Genomic DNA, 19856 nt, shown 5'->3' with positions numbered 1-19856 from the left:
TGCAAAAAACGCAATTATGTCGAAAATGTCAATTATGCTACAATTGAAATGGGAATTGGGATATTAAAATTCAATGTATCCAGTTTGTAGATATTTTGTAGATAAATTGTAGATTATTTGTATTCTAATTGTAGATGCTTTGTTTTCTGTTTTCACAAATCCAAAACGACTAAAACTTCTACAAAATCTTCTGCAAAAAACAGTCTACAATTTATCTATAATTTTTCTACAATTTTTCTACAATTTATACACAACACATACTATTTCCCGTGTGTCAGACGCAAAATATGCAAGCATAAACTTGCAACAAACTAAACACCTTTCCGCAAGCTATTTGGCAAATGGACTATGACATTCTACATCTAGAGAACAATTGTTTCAGATAAAAAGGGAAGCACGATGAAGTAGCATAACATTTCCCCTTAAAATATATGGGATTAGTTGTCAAGGTATTCCAGAATAATTGTTGAAAGAAATGAAAGGAGATCTAAGCCAACTTTTCTAGATAAGGCCAAGGCACTAAAACAAAACACCAGATCCAAACATCACAGAGAACTTTCTTCAAACACTTTTTTTATAAGGTTCTTCAAACACGTTATATGCATAAGAGTTATCAACATAGGATTACTCAATTGCAAACTTCAAAAAAAAAACGTACATAAATATAGCATGGGCCCTACTATTTCGTACGTAACAAAATTGCAATTTTCATCTCTGTATTTTTTGAGAAGAAGAAGGAATGGAGAAGAGGAAGAAAGGGGAGGGGGGAAACGGGGCAGGTCTTAGGAATTAGGGGGATAGAGAAACGTGGGATATATGGACACCTTTAATTAAGGAGTAAAAACTGCCCATTAATTAGACCCTTAATTAAGTATGGTATAGGATTGGTAATTTGGTATACTAAGTGTAATTAAATCAAACCTTAAACATTGAGGGTAATAAGGTTTCCTATGTGGCATAGGAATGTAAAAATTCCATAAATTTAAAAAAGAAAGTAAGACTTTTGAAACTCATAATATTTGTGTGGCTATAAGACTTTTGAAATTTATAATTTTAAGTATATTATAATACGTATTTGATTATAAAAATTTTTTATTAAGAGTAAAATAGAAAATTTAAATTAAATTATTTTTAAATTTAAAAATAAATCAATTTTTTTTTAAACTGACTAAAATAAAATTAATTCATATAAATTGAAACGGATGGTGTAGTAATACATATTAACCCAGAACACGCGGGCATAAATGCAATAAGTGTAAAACTAAAGGGGCGCCATGCATACAAATTCATTTTAGCGCCATTTTCATCTCAATTTTTAAAACACAATACAATTTGTTAAAAAGGGCGGGTTAGGGCTTCGATCTCATTTTGGTATTTCGCATAGCAAATCTTCTTATTTTTGTCAAATCTCATATAAAGCAGTAATTTTTACATATAGTTTCTTTTTTCCCTAATTTCCGTACTACTTATTTATTGTTGAATTAACTAAACCAAAAAAGTTTTGATTTTTCGATTTATGCAAATTGTCGACTGAATTTGAACCCAATTTGTTGAAAAGTCGACTTTTTTTCATTGAAGATGGCAAATTATTATGACATTGATGATATATTAGCTGAAGAAGAGGTAATTTCCAGTTCTTGAATTTTCTTATGTTTTGTTTAAGTAAGAAAATTATTCTTTTAAGTTATTGGTGTAAAAATATTTGTGGGTATTGATAATCTTAATGGAATTCAGCTTGTTCCAGCTGTGTTCTTACAAACAGCTAATGAAGTTGGGATTTTTGATTGTGCTGATGAAACTAACAAGGTAAATTTTTTTTTTATGGTGAATCGGTTTTGTTTTCCGGATTTAAGTTATACACATTGGCCGTTTATTTTTTAAACCATCAGTGTAATTTAACATGTTATAGCAGTTAATTTACCATAAATTCGCGGTTGGCAATCAATGTTATGGAGTAACTATTAAATAATAGTTACTTGTACTTACCTTTTAAATGACCTTATTTTGTAAATAATTTTTTGCACCATTAGTGTAATTTAACATGTTATAGCAGGTAATTTACCATTTATTCTAGGTTACCAATCAATGCTAGTATTAAATAGATAGTTACCTTTATTTACCTTTTAAATAACCTACTTGTGTAAATAGTTTTTACACCGTCGGTGTATAGAACTTAAAACTCTTATTTTCCGGACCAAATTCTGATGTTTATTTCCCCCATTCAATTCCAGGTGGTAGCTGGTACACAAGTAGAAATGCCCTTTTGGCTTGCCCAGGAGCTATATGTGAGACAGGCCGTGTCGATCAAAGTTCCTCCATACTTTGATACCAAGTAAAGTTCTTAGTGTTTCTCATAATGGTTTCATGTTTACTTTTACTTGATACACCAGTGGAAGTAGTTAAGTATGCGAAGTGGCAGATATTGGAAGAGATTGGATATTAATGGACACTTGATCTTACCTTGTGCAGAGTTATCTTTAAAAATCAGTTAATAGATTGTAGATTGGTTGATCTCTTCAGACTGATGACAATCTGCTATTTAGACACTTGCATGTGCCGTCTAAAACATGATGTATCTCATATGATAATTCACACCAGTGCTTGTTTTATAGATCCAATTTCCAAGATTTGAAAATTTCTACCTATTTGTTTCTTATATGTTAATTTACCAGAGCCAAAACGAGGAACGAGATAGGAGCTGACGCAGCACATGTGGATCTGAGAAGTCTATGCCCCTACTTTTATAATTTTGGATGCAAGATAGCACGCCTGTGAGTTCTTCTTGTCTTTGTTCCTTTTTGCCTGCAACTGTTATGTTACCTTGCACCTGTTTCTTCTTTTGCAAAACCTCCCAAAACCCCAAGTAGGGGAAGCTGATGTAGATTGACTGATCTTAGATCGCAATAGTGGCAAAGTAATGTGAGAAATGATTGTGCTAATGTGAAAAAGGGGTTCTGAAGACATGCTAAATGGCCAAACTTCTATATGTGAACTAGGAGTGTACCAGAATGCTGCCACGGAAGAGATCTTTTAAGTGAAACTGATGTAGTTCATATTACTTTATGTGAAGCATGGCATCTTATCCTGAAACTCGTGCAGTTCATGGTACTTTATGTTAAGCACTCTACTTGACCATTAACAGAGTTGGTCTTTCGAACTCAGGTTCGGGTGTCCGATACGGGTATGGATCTAGAGGCCAGATCCTTCATGATCTAAATTTAAAGATTCGGGGGTTCGGATCCATGTACTGATACGGGTGCGGAGATTCGGCTAAAAATAGGGATACAGATGCGAAGATTCGGCTAAAGAAAAGATATTTGAATTATTTTTAGCCGAATCTCCGCCTCTGTATCCGTACATGGATCCAAACCCCCGAATCTTTAAATTTAGATTCAAATATCTATAAATAGAGTTATGAAAATAAGTCTTATTATGAGACATTATTTGGAAAACTTACAAGGTATTCCGAGAAGGAGAAAATATATATCAATAGGAGAATCCGAGAAAGACATGAAAGAAAAATGATTGACATAGAAATTCCTATATACAAGGTATTCCATTTTCTTCAATTTCACCTTATCTTTTGTTTTGATTTTAGAAATTATTGTATCTGTCCCGAATTTCTCTGTCGATTTTGGTCAAAGTACCCAAAATTGGTTGACCAGATCCGGTACGGATCCCATGCCCACACCGTGTCGATACGGGTGCGGCACCGAAAGTGAAGAGTCCGAGCAACCCTATAGTTGAGCCAAAGGACCGCCTGAAGAACTTATTATAATCCAAATAGTACCAAGGGGTAATACTTTTCACATTAGCTGAGTTATGGGAAGTGGTGATTGGTGGTGACTATAAAGGAAAAGATGCTATATTTAGAGCGTAAATGGACCTCAATGACTTTAAACAGCATCTCTTGGATGCTCTTACATCTCAATATGGTTTATCCCCCCCACCCCCCACCCCCACCCCCCAGGCGAGCTAATAGAAAACAACGGAAAGAAGGTTCGACCTTGCTATGCATATGTTCGCTGATGGAGCTCTCATTAGTCCTTACAACATATGGTGATACTCTCAGACAGGATGGCATTGTCCAAATGAATTCAAGAGTTTTTGGGTAGACTATGGATACAGAGTGGTTTTGTATTAGAAATTCTATGTGAATGAAGTGTTCCTGGTAAAAGTAGAAAAGGACATTTCTTAAGGTCAGGCACTTAAAACTTAGGAGTGTGCTTAATTTTATCCTTTGTAGCCATGGTCCTACTATAGGAGTATCAGTTACTGTTGTTCGTGATTCTTTAGCTTGAAAAAGCCGGAAACACCCAAAATATAATTGAGCAGCGTTGAAACGGGCCTCTTGTTTGGATACACTTGTGCAAAATCAGGACTTAATTATATGGAAGGGAAACCCAAAGCCCTTCTCTCCCCTGTTGGATTATGAGCTGTCTTTTGCAGAAATCATAAGCATCTCCAATTACTCAAAAAAAAAAATCATAAGCATCTCCATCCTGTGCCACAATCTGTATATGGTATGCAAGACCTTAGCTACTTTTAATTTGCTAGTAAACCAGTAGTTTTAACTATTCCCAATTCCTTTTTCTACATTAAATGATGTGGTTGGTAGGTATCTTTCCTCTTCAAATTCTAGTACTTTTGAGTGTATCTAGAAGTAGATTTGCAGATTGCAGCTCTTGTTGCCTAAAAGTTTGTTGTTTCTCCTGATTTTCTTTTCCTTCAAACCTAGATGCCAATTTGGTGTTTCTTCAGGTCGACATTACCTTATACTTTCTGTCTTTCTTATTGGACAGGATTGGTGAGAAGACCATTGGACCTCTACTTCTAGTTGCATTTCGAACAAGATACAGAGAAGTCCTCATCAAGGCTCATACTGCAACATCAATTGTGGTTCCCAAGCACTTGACTCTTCTGACAAAAGAAGAGACTAAATGTGAGAAAATTCTTAATAATCTATTGATTCTCAACCTCCCGCTCTTCCCCAAACTAAGAAAGAAAAAAGAAGAAGAAACGTCTTCTGAGTAGTGGCGTCTAGACAGTTTATATGAGAATCTCATACACGCTTTTTTGAAGTTCTAGAAAACAAAAATGTGATTGAATAGCTGTTTTAGAAGTCTATTCCCAAATTTATTTATTTTTTGGAAAATCGTCTCAGGTTACTTTTAGAGGCTAGAAGACTTTTGTTTTGTTAAAATTACTTCTTCTAAAAACACCACTGAACTAAACTTTAAAATGTTACTTTCAAAAAATATTTCTGGTGAAATACTAGTAAGATTCATTACTAATTTTCTGGTTTTTATTGATGGCGAAGTGTATGATGCTGGTCAGTCGTCAACAGCAGCATTTAAGAAGTGGCGAATGGGAGGTCCTAGAATGCAGAAAGCTTCTGTACTTGGGAGAAAGAGGAAGCCAGTGGAATGAGTTTTAATACTTGAAAAGATATGATCATTCCTTCTAAGACGTGAAGATGTAGTATCTATTTGGCTATTTTATGAAATTTACATCTCTTTTCAAGCGTATTGTAAAATGTTGATCTCAAGACTAGCTGATAAGGTTAAGATGGACATTTTTACGTTAAAATAGCACGGGCTAGCCAGTTTTCGGACTGGTCATTCAAAAATAGCCAGCGTTTGCAAAGTCATTGAAAAATAGCCACTATTTTGCTGCAACAGGGACCGGTCCAGCATAATATACTGGAGACCGGTGCACCTGTGTATGAACTTCTAGCATATTATGCTGGAACTCCAACACGCGGAAAGTTCCAGCATAATATACTAAAGATTGGAGTGCCTGTGTATGAACTTCCAGCATATTATACTGGACCAGTATATTATACTGGAACTTCAGTATATTATGCTGAATCTCCATTATAATATGCTGGAATTACATTATAATATACTGGAGTCCCAGTATACTTATGGTAGAACTCCAATATATTATGCTGGAGTATTTTCCGGATTTTGAATAGTGTTTTTGTTTAGATTTATCTTTACATGAAAAGTGGCTAAATTTTGATTACTTTTGAAGCTGTGGCTATTTTTGAATTTCTCCTCGTTTTTACTGCCTCAAACTTTGGTTTTCATTCATACATTTTCATTTTGCCCTCAAATGCATTCAAGAAAAAAGGAGCATTTCTTTTTCATTTTACTAACATAGAAGAAAGAAAACGATATGCAATGTTAGCTGCATTTAGCGGTGGCAAAATGGTTAAAAGAAAATAGTGAATCACCCATATTATCCACTAATATATGGGTTGGATAATGAGTTTTTTAAAAATGGGTCAAATATGGATAAGAGCCATATTATCCATTTAGAAAATGGATAACCAATGAATTTAACTTTTATATTTGTAAAGCCTCAAATTGGGGGTTCCTCAAGTTTGGGAGACTAGGAATTTTCCTAAAAGTGTTCAGAAAGTCATGGGTAATATGGTTACCCATATTATCCGTCGGTTAACTCGTTTTTTATCCGTATTAAATATGGGTTGGATCGGATAATTTATCCGTTTTTTCATGGGAAACTACCAGCTATGTCCTTTTAGAAGTAGCTTATTACTAAAATTGGCCAATTCATTAAATATTACTAATATTAGCCAAATGTTACCAATATTAGCCAATTAGCTATTTATATCAAAAAAAGGGTCAAATCTTTACTTTTTTTTGAGTGGGTGTTATTAGAATAGATTAGGTACATCTTAAGTAGTTTGAATCTCAGTTTGGGATGATTTGGTGGAGCTTTGAGGTGGTTTGAATTGAAGATTCGAAGTAAAAAGATGAAATATGAAAAAAAAATTGATATGTGTATCACACATACTGTGTATCAAATATGTATCACATATGTATCATATTTGTATCAATTGTGTCTCATATGTATATCCATGCATACCTCTATGTGTGATACGTGGGTGATACATGTGTCGCAGAATAATTTTTTGAACTCGATTTTAACTACGAATATTGATGCCAAATCAGTCCAAATCACCTCCAATCTTTCTCAAAATTTGTAATTAACCCATCTACATGTTTTTAATGAATTTCAACCACACCCATTGAAAAATAACCTTTTTTGCTTAGATTTTTGGAATCTTGGCTATATATTTTTTTGTATTTCATCACCTTGTTTGCTATTTCATCCATAAATTTTCTTTCTGTCTTGCATCTAATATTGTAATCACGCTTAAAAATATGGAAGGAGATCTTTGCGTGTGATTCTTAGGAGAAAGAACCTTATTTATTTGAGTTTTTAAAACTTATTTGGGACATTTATGTAAGATTCCCTTTTTTCATTACCCACCCAAACTATATTCGACCCGCACGTTTGCCACTCCTAGCTGCATTAAAGAGCAGAGTCTCCAGCCGACAATTATAAAAGGAAATGAATATAGATAACTTCACTTTTATAGAAGCTGGTCAGTCTTCACAAATGGGTCTCAGGCAACTCCCATATGTGGAAAAAATTGTCAGTCAAGTATGAAAATCGTAAGGTAATTTTTTCTCATTTGTCTAAATTTTGGTAAACAGAGTTACTTGATGCCCCTGCTAGCAGAAGTTTACAATACTCGATAAAATAATTTAGATGAACTCAAATACAACATTGTATTAGAAAACCGGTGGAAGTTCAAGTAACCAACCAACTGGACTGTCATTAATAGAACAAAGTTCTATTTAATTGGCCAATGAAGAACGATGTACCCGGTAAAAAAGGAAATAATAACACAATAGAATAGCATAGCTTATATTGAGAAAGAAATTGCCCCCATTAACATACAACACTAGAAAACAATTCTTACACGATTGCCAGTTTTGTACTGATACCATCTCAGTTGGCAAATAAGAGGGTATCTACTCGATTTACATGTACAGCTATTTTAGTAACACAAACAACACCCTTTCATATTATATTATATCTAACACGAAAGTTCTTCGGCCTTGAATATGAGCATACAGCTATATTACATGAGGCAAAAGGACGAACAAAAAAATTAGCAGGAAAACAGAATGAACAGCTATGTAGCAGCTTCCCCTTCTCTTTTCAGCAGCTCCTGGAAAACATAAAGGACAATCACAAAATAATTTAAAAAAATACTTCAACCTGCTCTAACTATATTTCAGCTTTTAATGTCATAATGCATAGGTAGAGCTTGTCAACTATTTGCTAAAGTTATTACAAGAGAGACAAGTTATTGCATACCAATTTAGTAGCAGCAATGGACAGTCGTTGCCTTTCCTTCTTCTCGTGCTGGCACTCTGCACACCAGCCGGAAAAGTCTTTCTGGTACTTCCTTAGCTCTCTAAAGACAGAACTGTAAGGGAAAGATAGCAACTGTTAGGTATTCAATGATTCTGGCAGATGAGAATAAAAGTAAGACATCCGAGTTATTGAGATCTGGTCTGATTGAGTTACAGCAAAGAAGTTCATATCTTTACATACAATTTTTATTGACAAGTGATACAAACTATTTAGTTGGAACACAAATATAGGAGCTATCCAAGTATAATGTTATGCACTTTTACCAACACCGGACCATCCCCTCTTGAAAAAGCAGTTACAATTAGATATTCCAAGCAAAGATTTTGCATCATATGAAGTGAAGCCTTGTATAAATCAGATTTTTCTTAGCATCTTAGCAATACCTCCAGCAATTTTAATCCTGATAAGTTTGAAGCCAAACATGAGCAAAACATGGTTCAAGGTTTAGGAATACCATGAAGCACACTGTCCATGTAAAACAGTTAGTGCAAAACGAATTTATCCTATATGCAGTTACCTATCATCACTGAAAAAGAAAATCAATAATATGTGCATCTCCAATTCTTGAGAAAAGCTTTTCCAGAAAGCACGATATGCATTCAGCTGTTTATCAAAACCTTTTTTTATTTTGTGAAAAAGGAGAATGAGTGATACCATAACCACCAGGTAATCAGGTATCCATAAAACATTTGACAAATCACGATAACTGGTAGATGTCTGTATGACCAACAACTATCAATGGAAAAAGTTGAGATCTAGATACAATGTAACCATTTAATCAACGTTTCTACAAACATGCTAAACTATGCTATTCCAAGTTAACTCATGCCATTTTCAGTTGCCAACTCAGCATGGCACATATATTTAGGTGCCTCAAGGAATATCAGCATCATGTTTTCATGATTATAAGACGGTATTCGCTCCTTTCCCCACCGTCACTTTACACTTCTTCTCCTCATATCATTGAAAGTTGATATACATAAACTACTTTCAGTACTTGAAACTGATGCCAGAAATAAAATGAAAAACATCCAAATATCTGCATCAAGGAGGACTATGTAGATGAAAAGGAGACCAAAGTTAAGCATCAATATTGCATACTTAAACAGAGGCGGACAAGGATTTAAACTTAGATGGGTTTGACCTTTAAGGTTCTTAGCTCTGAACTCATTGTTCTTCTAAAAAGTATGGGTTTAGATCTAATATTTGTTGAAATTTAAGAAGGGGAGCCTTAGAGCGACGAGAAAGTTGTCTTGGTGTGACCTATAGGTCACCGGTTCGAGCCGTGGAGCAGCCAATAATGCTTGCATTAGGGTAGGTTGTCTACATCACACCCCTTCCCCGGGTCCTATGTGAATGCGAGATGTTTTGTGTGCTGGGCTGCCCTTTTTTATTTGTTGATTAGCGGGTTTTCACATACCGCGGAAAAAATACTAGGTTCAGATGAACCAGTTGCCAGCTGCATCCACTGCTGTTCTCAAACAATTATGAAGCACAGCTTAAAACTTCAAACAGTAGGTAATGCAGCAGTAACAGGATATTCCAACAATAACAAATTTTCATGACTGTGTTTGAAGCAAATTGTCTAGTGGAAACGATCAAAATACAAGGCAACAGCATCTAATACCTTCTGCACCACAACAACAAGTTGATCCTCTGCCCCGATGTTGTTGCTCTAGCACCATGCCGATGGCGACCACGATGAAGCACTGCACGCCCCGTGACATGGGAGTAATCAAAGATCTCCTGTTAAATTATTCCAAATCCATAGTGAATGCTCTTGACATGCATAAGTTGTATTTTGAATTTGATGATTTCTACTCTAACACACAACTAACGTGGAGCTAACAACATTCTTTCTTCAGTATTTACACCATATGCAGACTTCGAGAATGAGCTGATAAACTTGGTAATAACACAGCATATATTCATCATCACTGATTACAAATGGAGAAACAAAGCAAGCAAATCTGCATTCAAAGTAAGGTGCCAATAAAAGGTACCGCCAGTTGGATGCCAGTATAAGCGAATAATGGAAAGTTGCTCCTCTTTAATTGGCTAATATGGAGAAGGAGCAGAAGAAATGTTTGAAGGGGTTGAGAGTCCAATGTGGAGAGTTAAATCTACATTTTGTTTCATTTGTACTACTGGTGTAAAGAAGACATGTCATATTCTTTATATAGTTGAATGTTTCCGGTTTTTCACCTGAAGCTTATCGTTCATTCACACTGTATGGTGGATATCAATGGAATCATTTTGACTTGTAAAAGTAAAAAGAGATAAGAGAAGTCCTCTGCCTTTTTCCGTTCCGGACCGTGATCAAGAAGATTGTCATGGATCCAGCTTTGAAACTCAGGTTTAACATTTATCACGACTTCAAATTATCACAATAAACAGTCAGCATTTTCTCTGAAAAAGTTGCAATACACTTGGTTACCAGGTTGTTGACAGTAAGGGCACTGTGCAAAAAGCTACTAATTTCAACAACACAATAACCATTTAAACAAAAATACATAGGAAATAATGGAATTTTTTTGTTGATAAATATGAAATAATGGAAACATGGCTTCCTATTGAAACAGAGATTTCACGTGCACAGTTAATTAAACAACGGAACAATAATTACCTCAGGTTGTGTTTCAGTATTTACATGCTTCTCACACCGCACTCCACGGAAGAACAGCTCTCCACCAGAGAATTGCTTACCCAAGCACACATTTAAAGTTACTTCTGAGTCATCAACATGAAAACCTGAAAATTAAATTGGTTGAGATGCAAGACAACGTCCCTCATAGAGCCAAAAAGGCTTTGATGCACTTCAAAGCAATAGCTGACCCCAATAACTACTAAACAAACAATAACTTTTTTTTTGATAAGGTAGAAATTTCATTTAAAGAAAGGGCAAAAGTGTGCCCGTACTCAAGAAGCACACAAAAATTTACCCAAGTCAACGTCTCTATCCATCCCATACTCGACAACAAAACCGTGATGGCTATCAAGTGTGGATCCACCAACTTCAGTAAAGAAAACTGCACAAAAATTTCAAAGAGGAAGATTAAGAGAAGAGTCAACTAATTTTCACAATTAGATCCTCTCTCCTTTCTCGCTGCATTGCAGTCAAAAGTAAAGTTCTTACCTCTTGAAATGGGACGAATGAAATCTTCCATCAACTTGTCAAGCATAGTTTCGAGGCCAAAGTCATCAAGAACGGCACCAAATTTGTTCATTGTATTGGGACGCATTATTCTGAACTTTGTCTCGCGGACCCACCTTTCAAAGTTTTCTACCTAAGCAATAGAACCTGATAAGAAAACAGAAATGCTAAACTACAAAGAAAAACTAGATTTAGCATGCAAAATAACAGCAGCAAGCCGGTTGATACCTCAGCCAACATCATCTCACAAAATCGTGGTTGAAGCATTTCAAATGTTAAAACTCCAGGAGAGGGTTCCGACATTATGTTTCTGTAACTTTCCTCTGTGTTCTCGCTAATTGCCTTAAGAAATGATGGCACAAAAAAATTCGCAGCATGCATGGTATATAACTCCCTGTGTAGAGGCTGGAATAAAAGGAAAGCTAATTAGAAAATAGAAAGGAAGAAGATTAATGCTGATTCAACGGCGATCAATGAGCATTACATTCTATGCTTATAATTCTTTAAATGGAAAGGCATTTCTCTCCAGAGAAAACACAAGCAAAGTTGCGTAAACTTTCTTACCTTACTTTAATAGACTTAACAACAAAAAGTATAAAAATTGATGTCTTCATTTACAACCATCACTGAAATATTAACCTACAAATCCCTTCTGCAGAACGTAAATACCTGATAGTTTGATATAATCTTCTGTCTGTATTCCCTATGCTTCTGCACCTGTTAAAGCAGAGGAGATGAAACAATATTGTACTGATAGAGTTTCGGAATGAGAGAGAGAGAGAGAGAGAGAGAGAGAGAGAGAGAGAGAGAGAGAGAGAGAGAGAGAGAGAGAGAATACAATCTCACAAATAGCAAGGAAAAGTTTGGAAAGCAAAGGACATTCAGAGAAGACTATATCAGCAGACAACATTCCTAAAAGTTCAAGGGTAAACAAGGACTTCATTAGGAGACTGGCATGTTTTGTAAATATTCCACCACATTATAAACAAATTAACCAGGTAGGTTTAACTTAGATTACATGTTCTTTTTAACCAAAATTTTGGTTGTTCTTATATCCATCTATACTCGGGTCACATCTCCCTGAATTATTAATGCCTATTAAAAAGAGAAACAAGCTATGTCACACCCAAGGGTGTCGCCTAGTGGTCCAGTGAGAGGGAGAATCACGAAGTATCAGGTTCAAATCACAGCGGAGGCAAAAAAATATTAGATGATTTTTTCTCATCCGCCTAAGTCTTAGTGTATAGAGCTACCTAGTACCTGCGCCGGTGGGAGGTAGCAGGTATCCGGTGGAATAATAGAGGTACGCACAAGCTACTGACCTAGATACCACCGTAAAAAATACAAAAAAAAAAAAAAAAAAAAAAAACATGTGCAAAATGCAAATTCACCTTCAGGACAATAATGGATGAGAATAAATACAAAGCCCGAGATTTTCAGCAATAACCATCAAAAAACCCAGATTTTTCTAGCCTTTTATTTTCTTTTGTTTTTTTCATTCTCATCAAACAGCATATAAGCATTCTATTACAGCTGAATTCACAGCTCTGCGTACCTAGAGCTCCACAAACCACCCTTTCACTATTTTTTAATACTAACAAAGGTTTTTCATTAAGAAAAACTAATTCGACATAAAAAAAAAAAAGTTAATTTGTCAGCAAATTGCATAATGGCACCGTACATGCAAAATTGCAATAGAAAGCGCACAGTTTTTCCAGCTTCCAATATTTCCATTTTCAGCTTCTCATCAGTCTATCATACCTCAGTTCACTAAAACTAAACAAAATTTACCAAAAACAACAACAATCACATGCAAATTACAAAACGCAAAATTGAAAATGTAATTTACAAAATTGAAAATGCTATACTTACACGTGTACGTTCACCTTCAGGACAATACTTAAGGAGAATTTCACGCATGTAATGAACCTTATGGTCACGTGACGAGTTGAGGAGCGTAGGCGGAAGGTACCGTTCGAGCGAGCTAAATAACAATGGACTAAAATCCAATTGAAGATCCTCATAATTATCCGATTTGTGATCAATGCTAGGGTTTAAACGCAACCTCAGAGAATTGAGTGACGGGTAAACGGCGCCGTTTGTTGCTGTTCCGCCGTTACCGTTACCATTTCGGGTAGGATTTGTTGTTGATTGAGAATCCTTCTTCCGATCCATTGCTGCTGCTGCTGCGCCATCTTGAGACATTGTTGAGAATTGTGGTTTTGGATTTCTGTTGAGTGTGGAATTGTGAAAATTATGGGATCATTTTATCAGATGGAGATTAGGGTTTTCATTTTTTTAGGGTTGGATTTGTTGATGGTGATGAAGAAGTAGGGTTTAGATGTGTGGAGCTGGCCTCAGACCTATTTTTGTTTTCTGGATTATTTTTATTAGGCAAATACACATCATGTCAGCTTAAAGTGTCCACAAGACATACCAATTACTATTGTTTATGTTTCTGTAATAAAATTGTATTTTTTTTTTAATTATTCAAATTTGATATTACAAGTGTAAGTCAAAGTTTGTGACATGAAAGTGAAAATGATCAATAATCTTTACTTATTCATTATATCTCAACTTATAGTATCGTCAAATTTGTTTGAGATTGAAGAGTTGTTGTTATTTGGTTAAGCTTAGAAGTAAAAATTGATGTTAATTTAATATTGGGGATTGGGGAATAAATATAATTTACTTCGAGCAAATCTCTCACAAAATATTGACATTTTTATTTATCTATACTAATTTTGAAATTTATTTACCTTCATTATTGAAATTTTAACTTAATTACAAGTCCATATACAAACTATCAATTTTATACAAACTAGTGTATTAGACTCTAATCTTTCATATTTTCTCTCCCTCTTCCACCCCAATAACAACAAAAAAACCCAGTATAATCCCATAAGTGGCGTCTGGGAAGGGTAAATATATGCAAACCTTACATGTACCTTCAAGAAGGCAAAGAGGTTGTTTTCGGAAAAACCTCGGCTTAGGAAAAATAAAAGAATGGCAGCAGCAAGCACACCAGTTAGAAAACCGAAGCCAAAATACAAAGATACAAAACTAAAATTAAGAATTGTAATCAGAAGACAATAACGAAAGCAACGGCAAGCAAACACAGAAGTCAAGGAATACGAAAATACGCAAATAATGATAACTCGTGTACTAAAGCTACTATCTCATACAAGGACAATGCTATGCGACCTATCCCAACCCTTCACCCTTATCATCAACCTCCACACCTTCTTATCCATAGTCATGTCCTCAGTGAGCTGGAGCAACGCCATATCTTATCTAATTACCTCTCCTCAATACTTTTTCGGCTTACTCTACCTCTCCTTATGCCCCTCTAGGGCCAACCTCTCACATCTCCTTACCGGAGCATCTGTGTCTCTCCTCTTCACATGTCAGAACCATCTAAGTCTCACCTCCCGCATTTTGTCCTCCACGGGGGCCACGCACACCTTGTCCCGAATAACTTTATTTCTAATTCTATCTAGCCTTATATGCCCGCACATCCATCTCAACGTCCGCATTTCTCACCTTCATAATTTGGACATGGGAGGTCTTGACTGACCAACACTTCGCCCCATATAACATAGTCGGCCTGATCATCGCTCTATGAAACTTGCCTTTAAGTTTAGGTGGCACATTCTTATCATACAAAACACCTGAAGCGGTCCTCCACTTCATCTATCCCGTCCCAATACGATGTGTAACATCCTCGTCGATCTCTCAATTTCCTTGTATAATTGACCCGAGGTATTTAAAACACTCTCTCCTGTAAATATAAATTAACAAAGGAATGTTTGACCTCTTTCTCCTCAACTTCAGCCATTCCTTTACGAGAACAAAGAGATTTGCATCAAGCAATTCTATTATGTTTTATCCTTTTCTGTTTTTTTATATGTAACAATGAACGAATTATCACTTTTGAATGAGGGAAGATAGTTACTTTCTTATAGTTTTTTGGAATCAATAAACAAAATAGTATTAATCATAAGCGAGTAGATTGAATTGAAAAATATGTTAATCCATTAGAAAGCTTAGAAGTTTTGAATTCGAAAATCGAAATTTGCAAAATTATTTTTTATTTCGATTGAGTGTTGTTGAAAATGATTGGAAAAATCTTTGGAGTTTATATCCTAATTTTGAGAGAATTTGGTGAAGAGTCGAGGTAGTTTTGGTTGAAATTTCATATTGAAACTCTAAAAAGAAGACAAACAAATTGTATGTATTTTGTATGTTGAGTGTAGAAACGGTATAAAAAATATCTACAACTTACTTAATTGTATATAAGTTATATATAAATTGAATGTAAATTATAATTTTTGACCGGATTCTGTACAAAAAATGTGTATTTAAGTTATAAATAAATCGTAGATTTTAAAAGAATTTGTATATATTTTATAAAAAACTTTAGTTACTGTTTGTAAATATGAAACTTAGATAAAATCGGATAAATAAATTTAAGTTCTCATATATTGACGAAAAAAATCCCAAGAATATTGATGTTTCAATACATCATATATAAATTCATCCATTGTTCAATTTTTGCTAAATATATATTAACTTATGGGGAAAAAATTATTGATAACTCTAATAAGTTGAATTTACAATTCTTATTTCAAGAAAAAACCGTCAAAAACAAACAAGACAAAAGCATCAAAACTAATTGACAGGAATTTATTTTCATGAAATTTAAATCAAACACAATTACAAACACCTATAATAACCTTTCATACAATATGATGGGGTCGTTTATGCCACGATTTTAATGCATGTATTGCTTAGAAAAGTGATTAATAATGATGAGATTGTTGTATAAACGCATTACTTTTATATATCTATATCTATCTATCTATATTATATTAAAAGCACGAAGGCCCTCGCTCGAATTATTCGACATTCGACTTGCTCAAATTACTTTACGTTCGACCTCGCTCGAATTATTCGACATTCGACCTCGCTCGAATTACTTTACATTCGACTTGCTCGAATTACTTTACATTCGACCTCGCTCGAATTATTCGACATTCGACCTCGCTCGAATTACTTTACATTCGACCTCGCTTGAATTACTTTACATTCGACCTCGCTCGAATTACTTTACATTCGACCTCGCTCGAATTATCCGACATTCGACCTCGCTTGAACTACTTAATTTCGACCTCGCTCGAATTATTCAATGTTCGACCGCGTCAAACATCAATCTCATCAAAAAATCAGGGACTTCCCCACATAGCAAAAAGAAAAGAGGACGGAAATAAAAAAATACATAGCAAAAAGGAACTGTTCCATTTCAACTGTCGAATTACAATGCTTTTTACAAAAGACTCAAAGACGCCCTCACAAAAATAGCAAAGCTAAACAAAAATTAAGTACAACAGGCGTATCAAGGGCGAGCCTATCCGCGTTGTCGTCATCCTCATCCCCGCCAGGCGTATCAAGGCCGTAACCACAAGCTTCACGGGCCGCACGTGCCTTGACACGGACGCCCTCGAGTTCTGCTTCGGAAACTTTCCCGACGGCCTTCAAAGACTTATACACGTCAAGTTGAGCCTCGGCATGAACCCATATCTCATACAACTCCCGCGGTACACCGGGATCAGCAGAAGTATGAGACGTAGACAGCTGTGATTGCCGTCGTACCTCCTCGGCCTTCAAGACAACGATCTTCTCGTTCAATCCAGACAACTCCGCCTCCAAACCCTGGATCCGCTCTTCTAACCTCGCCACCATAAGCACCGATGTCTCTACCTCATTATCCCACTCGGACCTACTGTTGGGTTTGTTATTTAATAAATAATAACAAAAGAGGAGAGAATGGAAAATGGTGGGAAAAGAAATGGAGGGATGACCCGCGACCCGGTCCGGTCTAGCCCGTTTTTCTTTTCCGGATTAATTTAAATTCGTTTGAAATTTCCCCTAAAAATTTCCAACAGCCATGGCTGTTCTGAAACAGTGTCACACTTGTTCCAACAGCCATGACTATTCTGAAAAGTTGCAAACCTCTTCAGAGGGTCACACCTGTTCCAACAGCCATGACTGTTCTGAAAGGTTGCAAACCTCTTCAGAGGGTCACACCTGTTCCAACAGTCATGACTATTCTGAAAGGTTGCAAACCTCTTCAGAAACATCACCAAGTTGGCTATAAATAGACCTTCAAATCCCAGAATATTTACTTACGAAATTTTCTAATTATCTTCTTCTTCTTCCGCACTAAAATTCCAGTGTGTTTTGCTGCCATCGAGTGGTTCGCTGATCATCGGCGTTTTTGGTACTAACACTCCGGTGAGTTAAATCGTTCTATCCTGGGAGGATATATTCCATAACCTCGGGTACTTGAGGGGAATAATTTCCTTAAGGACACACTGTGTAGTCAGTGGGCTCGATTTGTTCTTTCAACGTTTCAAAAATTATTTTGAAGTTCGAATATTATTTTTCAGAATTGTTTCTACTAACTTTCTGTTTTATTTTTCAGAAAGATTATTGTTTTATTTACTTACAGCAATACAGATAAATAACAATCTTAAGGAAATTACATTTATTATATTGTGTATTCTGTCTGAATTTTACTATTCTGATTTGAAGATATAAAAACTTCATCAGGATATTGAAATTCAGAAAACGATTGGAAGAACATAAAAACTTCATCGTTTTTCTGTAAAACAGTATATAAAAACCTTAGTTGTTTTTATTACGTACTGTTTATTGATTACAGTATTATTTACTTTAGTTTTGCCATTAATTGATTTCTTCTGTTGTTGACAGTAAGAAATGGCAAATGAAAATGGAAATCCTTCTGCGATTGTTGGTGCAACGATGATAGCCTCGTCAAGTCGCACTGTTGTTCCTCCGGCTGAGAAACCGGGGAAATTTTCCGGAACCAACTTTAAAGGATGGCAGCAAAGGGTGTTCTTCTGGCTTACCACACTTGGTATGCAGAAATTCACTAGTGAAGAGCCTCCAGTGCCTGCTGCGGACATGCCGGACAATGAAAAGTTCATGGTATTTGAGGCGTGGAAGCAGGCAGATTTTCTTTACAAAGGCTATATTTTAAGTGCTTTAGAAGATGACTTGTACAATGTGTACAGTGCAATGAATACTTCGAAAGAATTATGGGACGCACTTGAGAAGAAGTACAAGACAGAAGATGCATGCTTGAAGAAGTTCGTGGTTGCCAAGTTTCTAGACTATAAAATGATAGACAGCAAAACTGTGGGAACCCAAGTTCAGGAGCTTCAACTTATTTTTCACGACCTTATAGCTGAAGGTATGGTCGTGAATGAAGTATTTCAAGTAGCTGCTATGATTGAAAAATTTCCTCCATCGTGGAGAAATTTCAAGAACTATCTGAAGCACAAACGCAAAGAAATGAAGTTGGAAGATCTTGTGATACGTCTAAAGATCGAGGAAGACAACCAAACAGCCGAGAAGAAGTCTCGTGGAAATTCAACGATCATGGGAGCTAATATCGTTGAAAAGACTGCTCCAAAAAGTAAGAAGAGGAAGAGGTCTTCTGGACAAACTAAGGAGCAGAACAAAAAGAAATTCAAGGGCAGCTGCTACAATTGTGGAAAAGTCGGTGACAAAAGCCCTGATTGTCGTCTCCCGAAAAAGGATAATAAGAAAGGACAAGCCAATATAGTGGAGAAGAATAATGACATTGACGATCTTTGCGCAATGCTTTCGGAATGCAACCTAGTTGGAAATCCGAAGGAGTGGTGGATTGACTCTGGAGCCACTCGACATGTTTGTGCTGTCAAAGAAGCATTTGCGACTTACTCTACTGCTGGTCCCGAAGAAGAAATTTCCATGGGAAATAATTGTCACGACCCCAATCCCGGTCGTGATGGCGCCCAACACTAATGCTAGGCAAGCCCGACCAATTAATTACTCTCAACCCAATTACGCAATCCGTTAGCAAATAATACGATTAAAATAGCAAATATCAAGGTTCCAATCCGAATCTAAATAAAATAGTACGGAAAATAATAACGAATATCCAAACATTCCCCAATAGATCTGGAGTCACGAGTCTAGAGCCTCTAGATGTAACAGAGTAATATATCCATAGTAATAAAGAAGTCTAGGATATGGAAAGATAAATGAAATAAAGGGGAGGAGTCGGGTCCTGCAGACGTCAGGCAGCTACCTCAACAACTCCTGAAAATAAGCTTCACGAAAACAGCAAACGGCTCCACTAAGTCTCCGGAGCACCTGAATCTGCACACATGGTGCAGGGATAAAGTGAGTACTTCCAACTCAGTGAGTAATAAACATATATAATGGCTGAAAGTAAGAAATTTCGAAATATTACAATATAAAGCTATAATCAGCGATTCAGCACGTTAAACGGTGAAACAACCACAATACCAGGACAAGTAAGACAAATAAGTAAAAATGCATGAATGCAATGCAATGCACATGACCGCTGCGG

The 19856-nt window shown here is 35.9% G+C and overlaps 2 protein-coding genes across 3 annotated transcripts; one reads left to right on the top strand and one right to left on the bottom strand.

The window, feature by feature from the left end:
- LOC109236154 (DNA replication complex GINS protein PSF3-like) lies at nucleotides 1302-5631 on the top strand. Of its 2 annotated transcripts, XM_019402366.1 has the most exons (7): nucleotides 1313-1371; nucleotides 1579-1623; nucleotides 1735-1806; nucleotides 2232-2332; nucleotides 2673-2771; nucleotides 4803-4942; nucleotides 5321-5631. In XM_019402366.1, the coding sequence occupies exons 2-7, from the start codon at nucleotides 1579-1581 to the stop codon at nucleotides 5428-5430; spliced, it is 567 nt and encodes a 188-aa protein (XP_019257911.1). In that variant the 5' UTR covers nucleotides 1313-1371; the 3' UTR covers nucleotides 5431-5631. The 2 variants fall into 2 exon arrangements, with proteins under 2 accessions (XP_019257910.1, XP_019257911.1); XM_019402365.1 differs by having other exon boundaries at nucleotides 1302-1623.
- LOC109235212 (uncharacterized PKHD-type hydroxylase At1g22950-like) lies at nucleotides 7720-13845 on the bottom strand. The gene is made up of 9 exons (XM_019401229.1): nucleotides 13286-13845; nucleotides 12083-12130; nucleotides 11642-11818; nucleotides 11396-11546; nucleotides 11202-11288; nucleotides 10886-11010; nucleotides 9887-10005; nucleotides 8200-8311; nucleotides 7720-8050 (listed from the first exon to the last, which is right to left on the bottom strand). Exons 1-9 carry the CDS (start codon nucleotides 13616-13618, stop codon nucleotides 8015-8017), a joined length of 1188 nt encoding a protein of 395 aa, XP_019256774.1. The 5' UTR covers nucleotides 13619-13845; the 3' UTR covers nucleotides 7720-8014.

Source organism: Nicotiana attenuata, chromosome 12 (assembly GCF_001879085.1).
Source record: "Nicotiana attenuata strain UT chromosome 12, NIATTr2, whole genome shotgun sequence".
Lineage (NCBI taxonomy): Eukaryota > Viridiplantae > Streptophyta > Magnoliopsida > Solanales > Solanaceae > Nicotiana > Nicotiana attenuata.
The sequence above is the reverse complement of the archived record's forward strand: the minus strand, read 5'-3'. Positions and strand labels throughout refer to the sequence as shown.

Bases quoted from the DNA above. Each gene is read 5' to 3' on its own strand.
- LOC109236154 (XM_019402365.1), top strand. From the start codon at position 1,579: ATGGCAAATTATTATGACATTGATGATATATTAGCTGAAGAAGAG. The intron at 2,333-2,672 runs GTAAAGTTCTTA...TTAATTTACCAG, and splicing joins CCTCCATACTTTGATACCAA to AGCCAAAACGAGGAACGAGA. The intron at 2,772-4,802 runs GTGAGTTCTTCT...CTTATTGGACAG, and splicing joins GGATGCAAGATAGCACGCCT to GATTGGTGAGAAGACCATTG.
- LOC109235212 (XM_019401229.1), bottom strand. From the start codon at position 13,618: ATGTCTCAAGATGGCGCAGCAGCAGCAGCAATGGATCGGAAGAAGGAT. The intron at 11,011-11,201 runs GTAAATTTTTGT...TTTAATTTTCAG, and splicing joins GGATAGAGACGTTGACTTGG to GTTTTCATGTTGATGACTCA. The intron at 10,006-10,885 runs GTAATTATTGTT...ATAATTTAACAG, and splicing joins ATACTGAAACACAACCTGAG to GAGATCTTTGATTACTCCCA.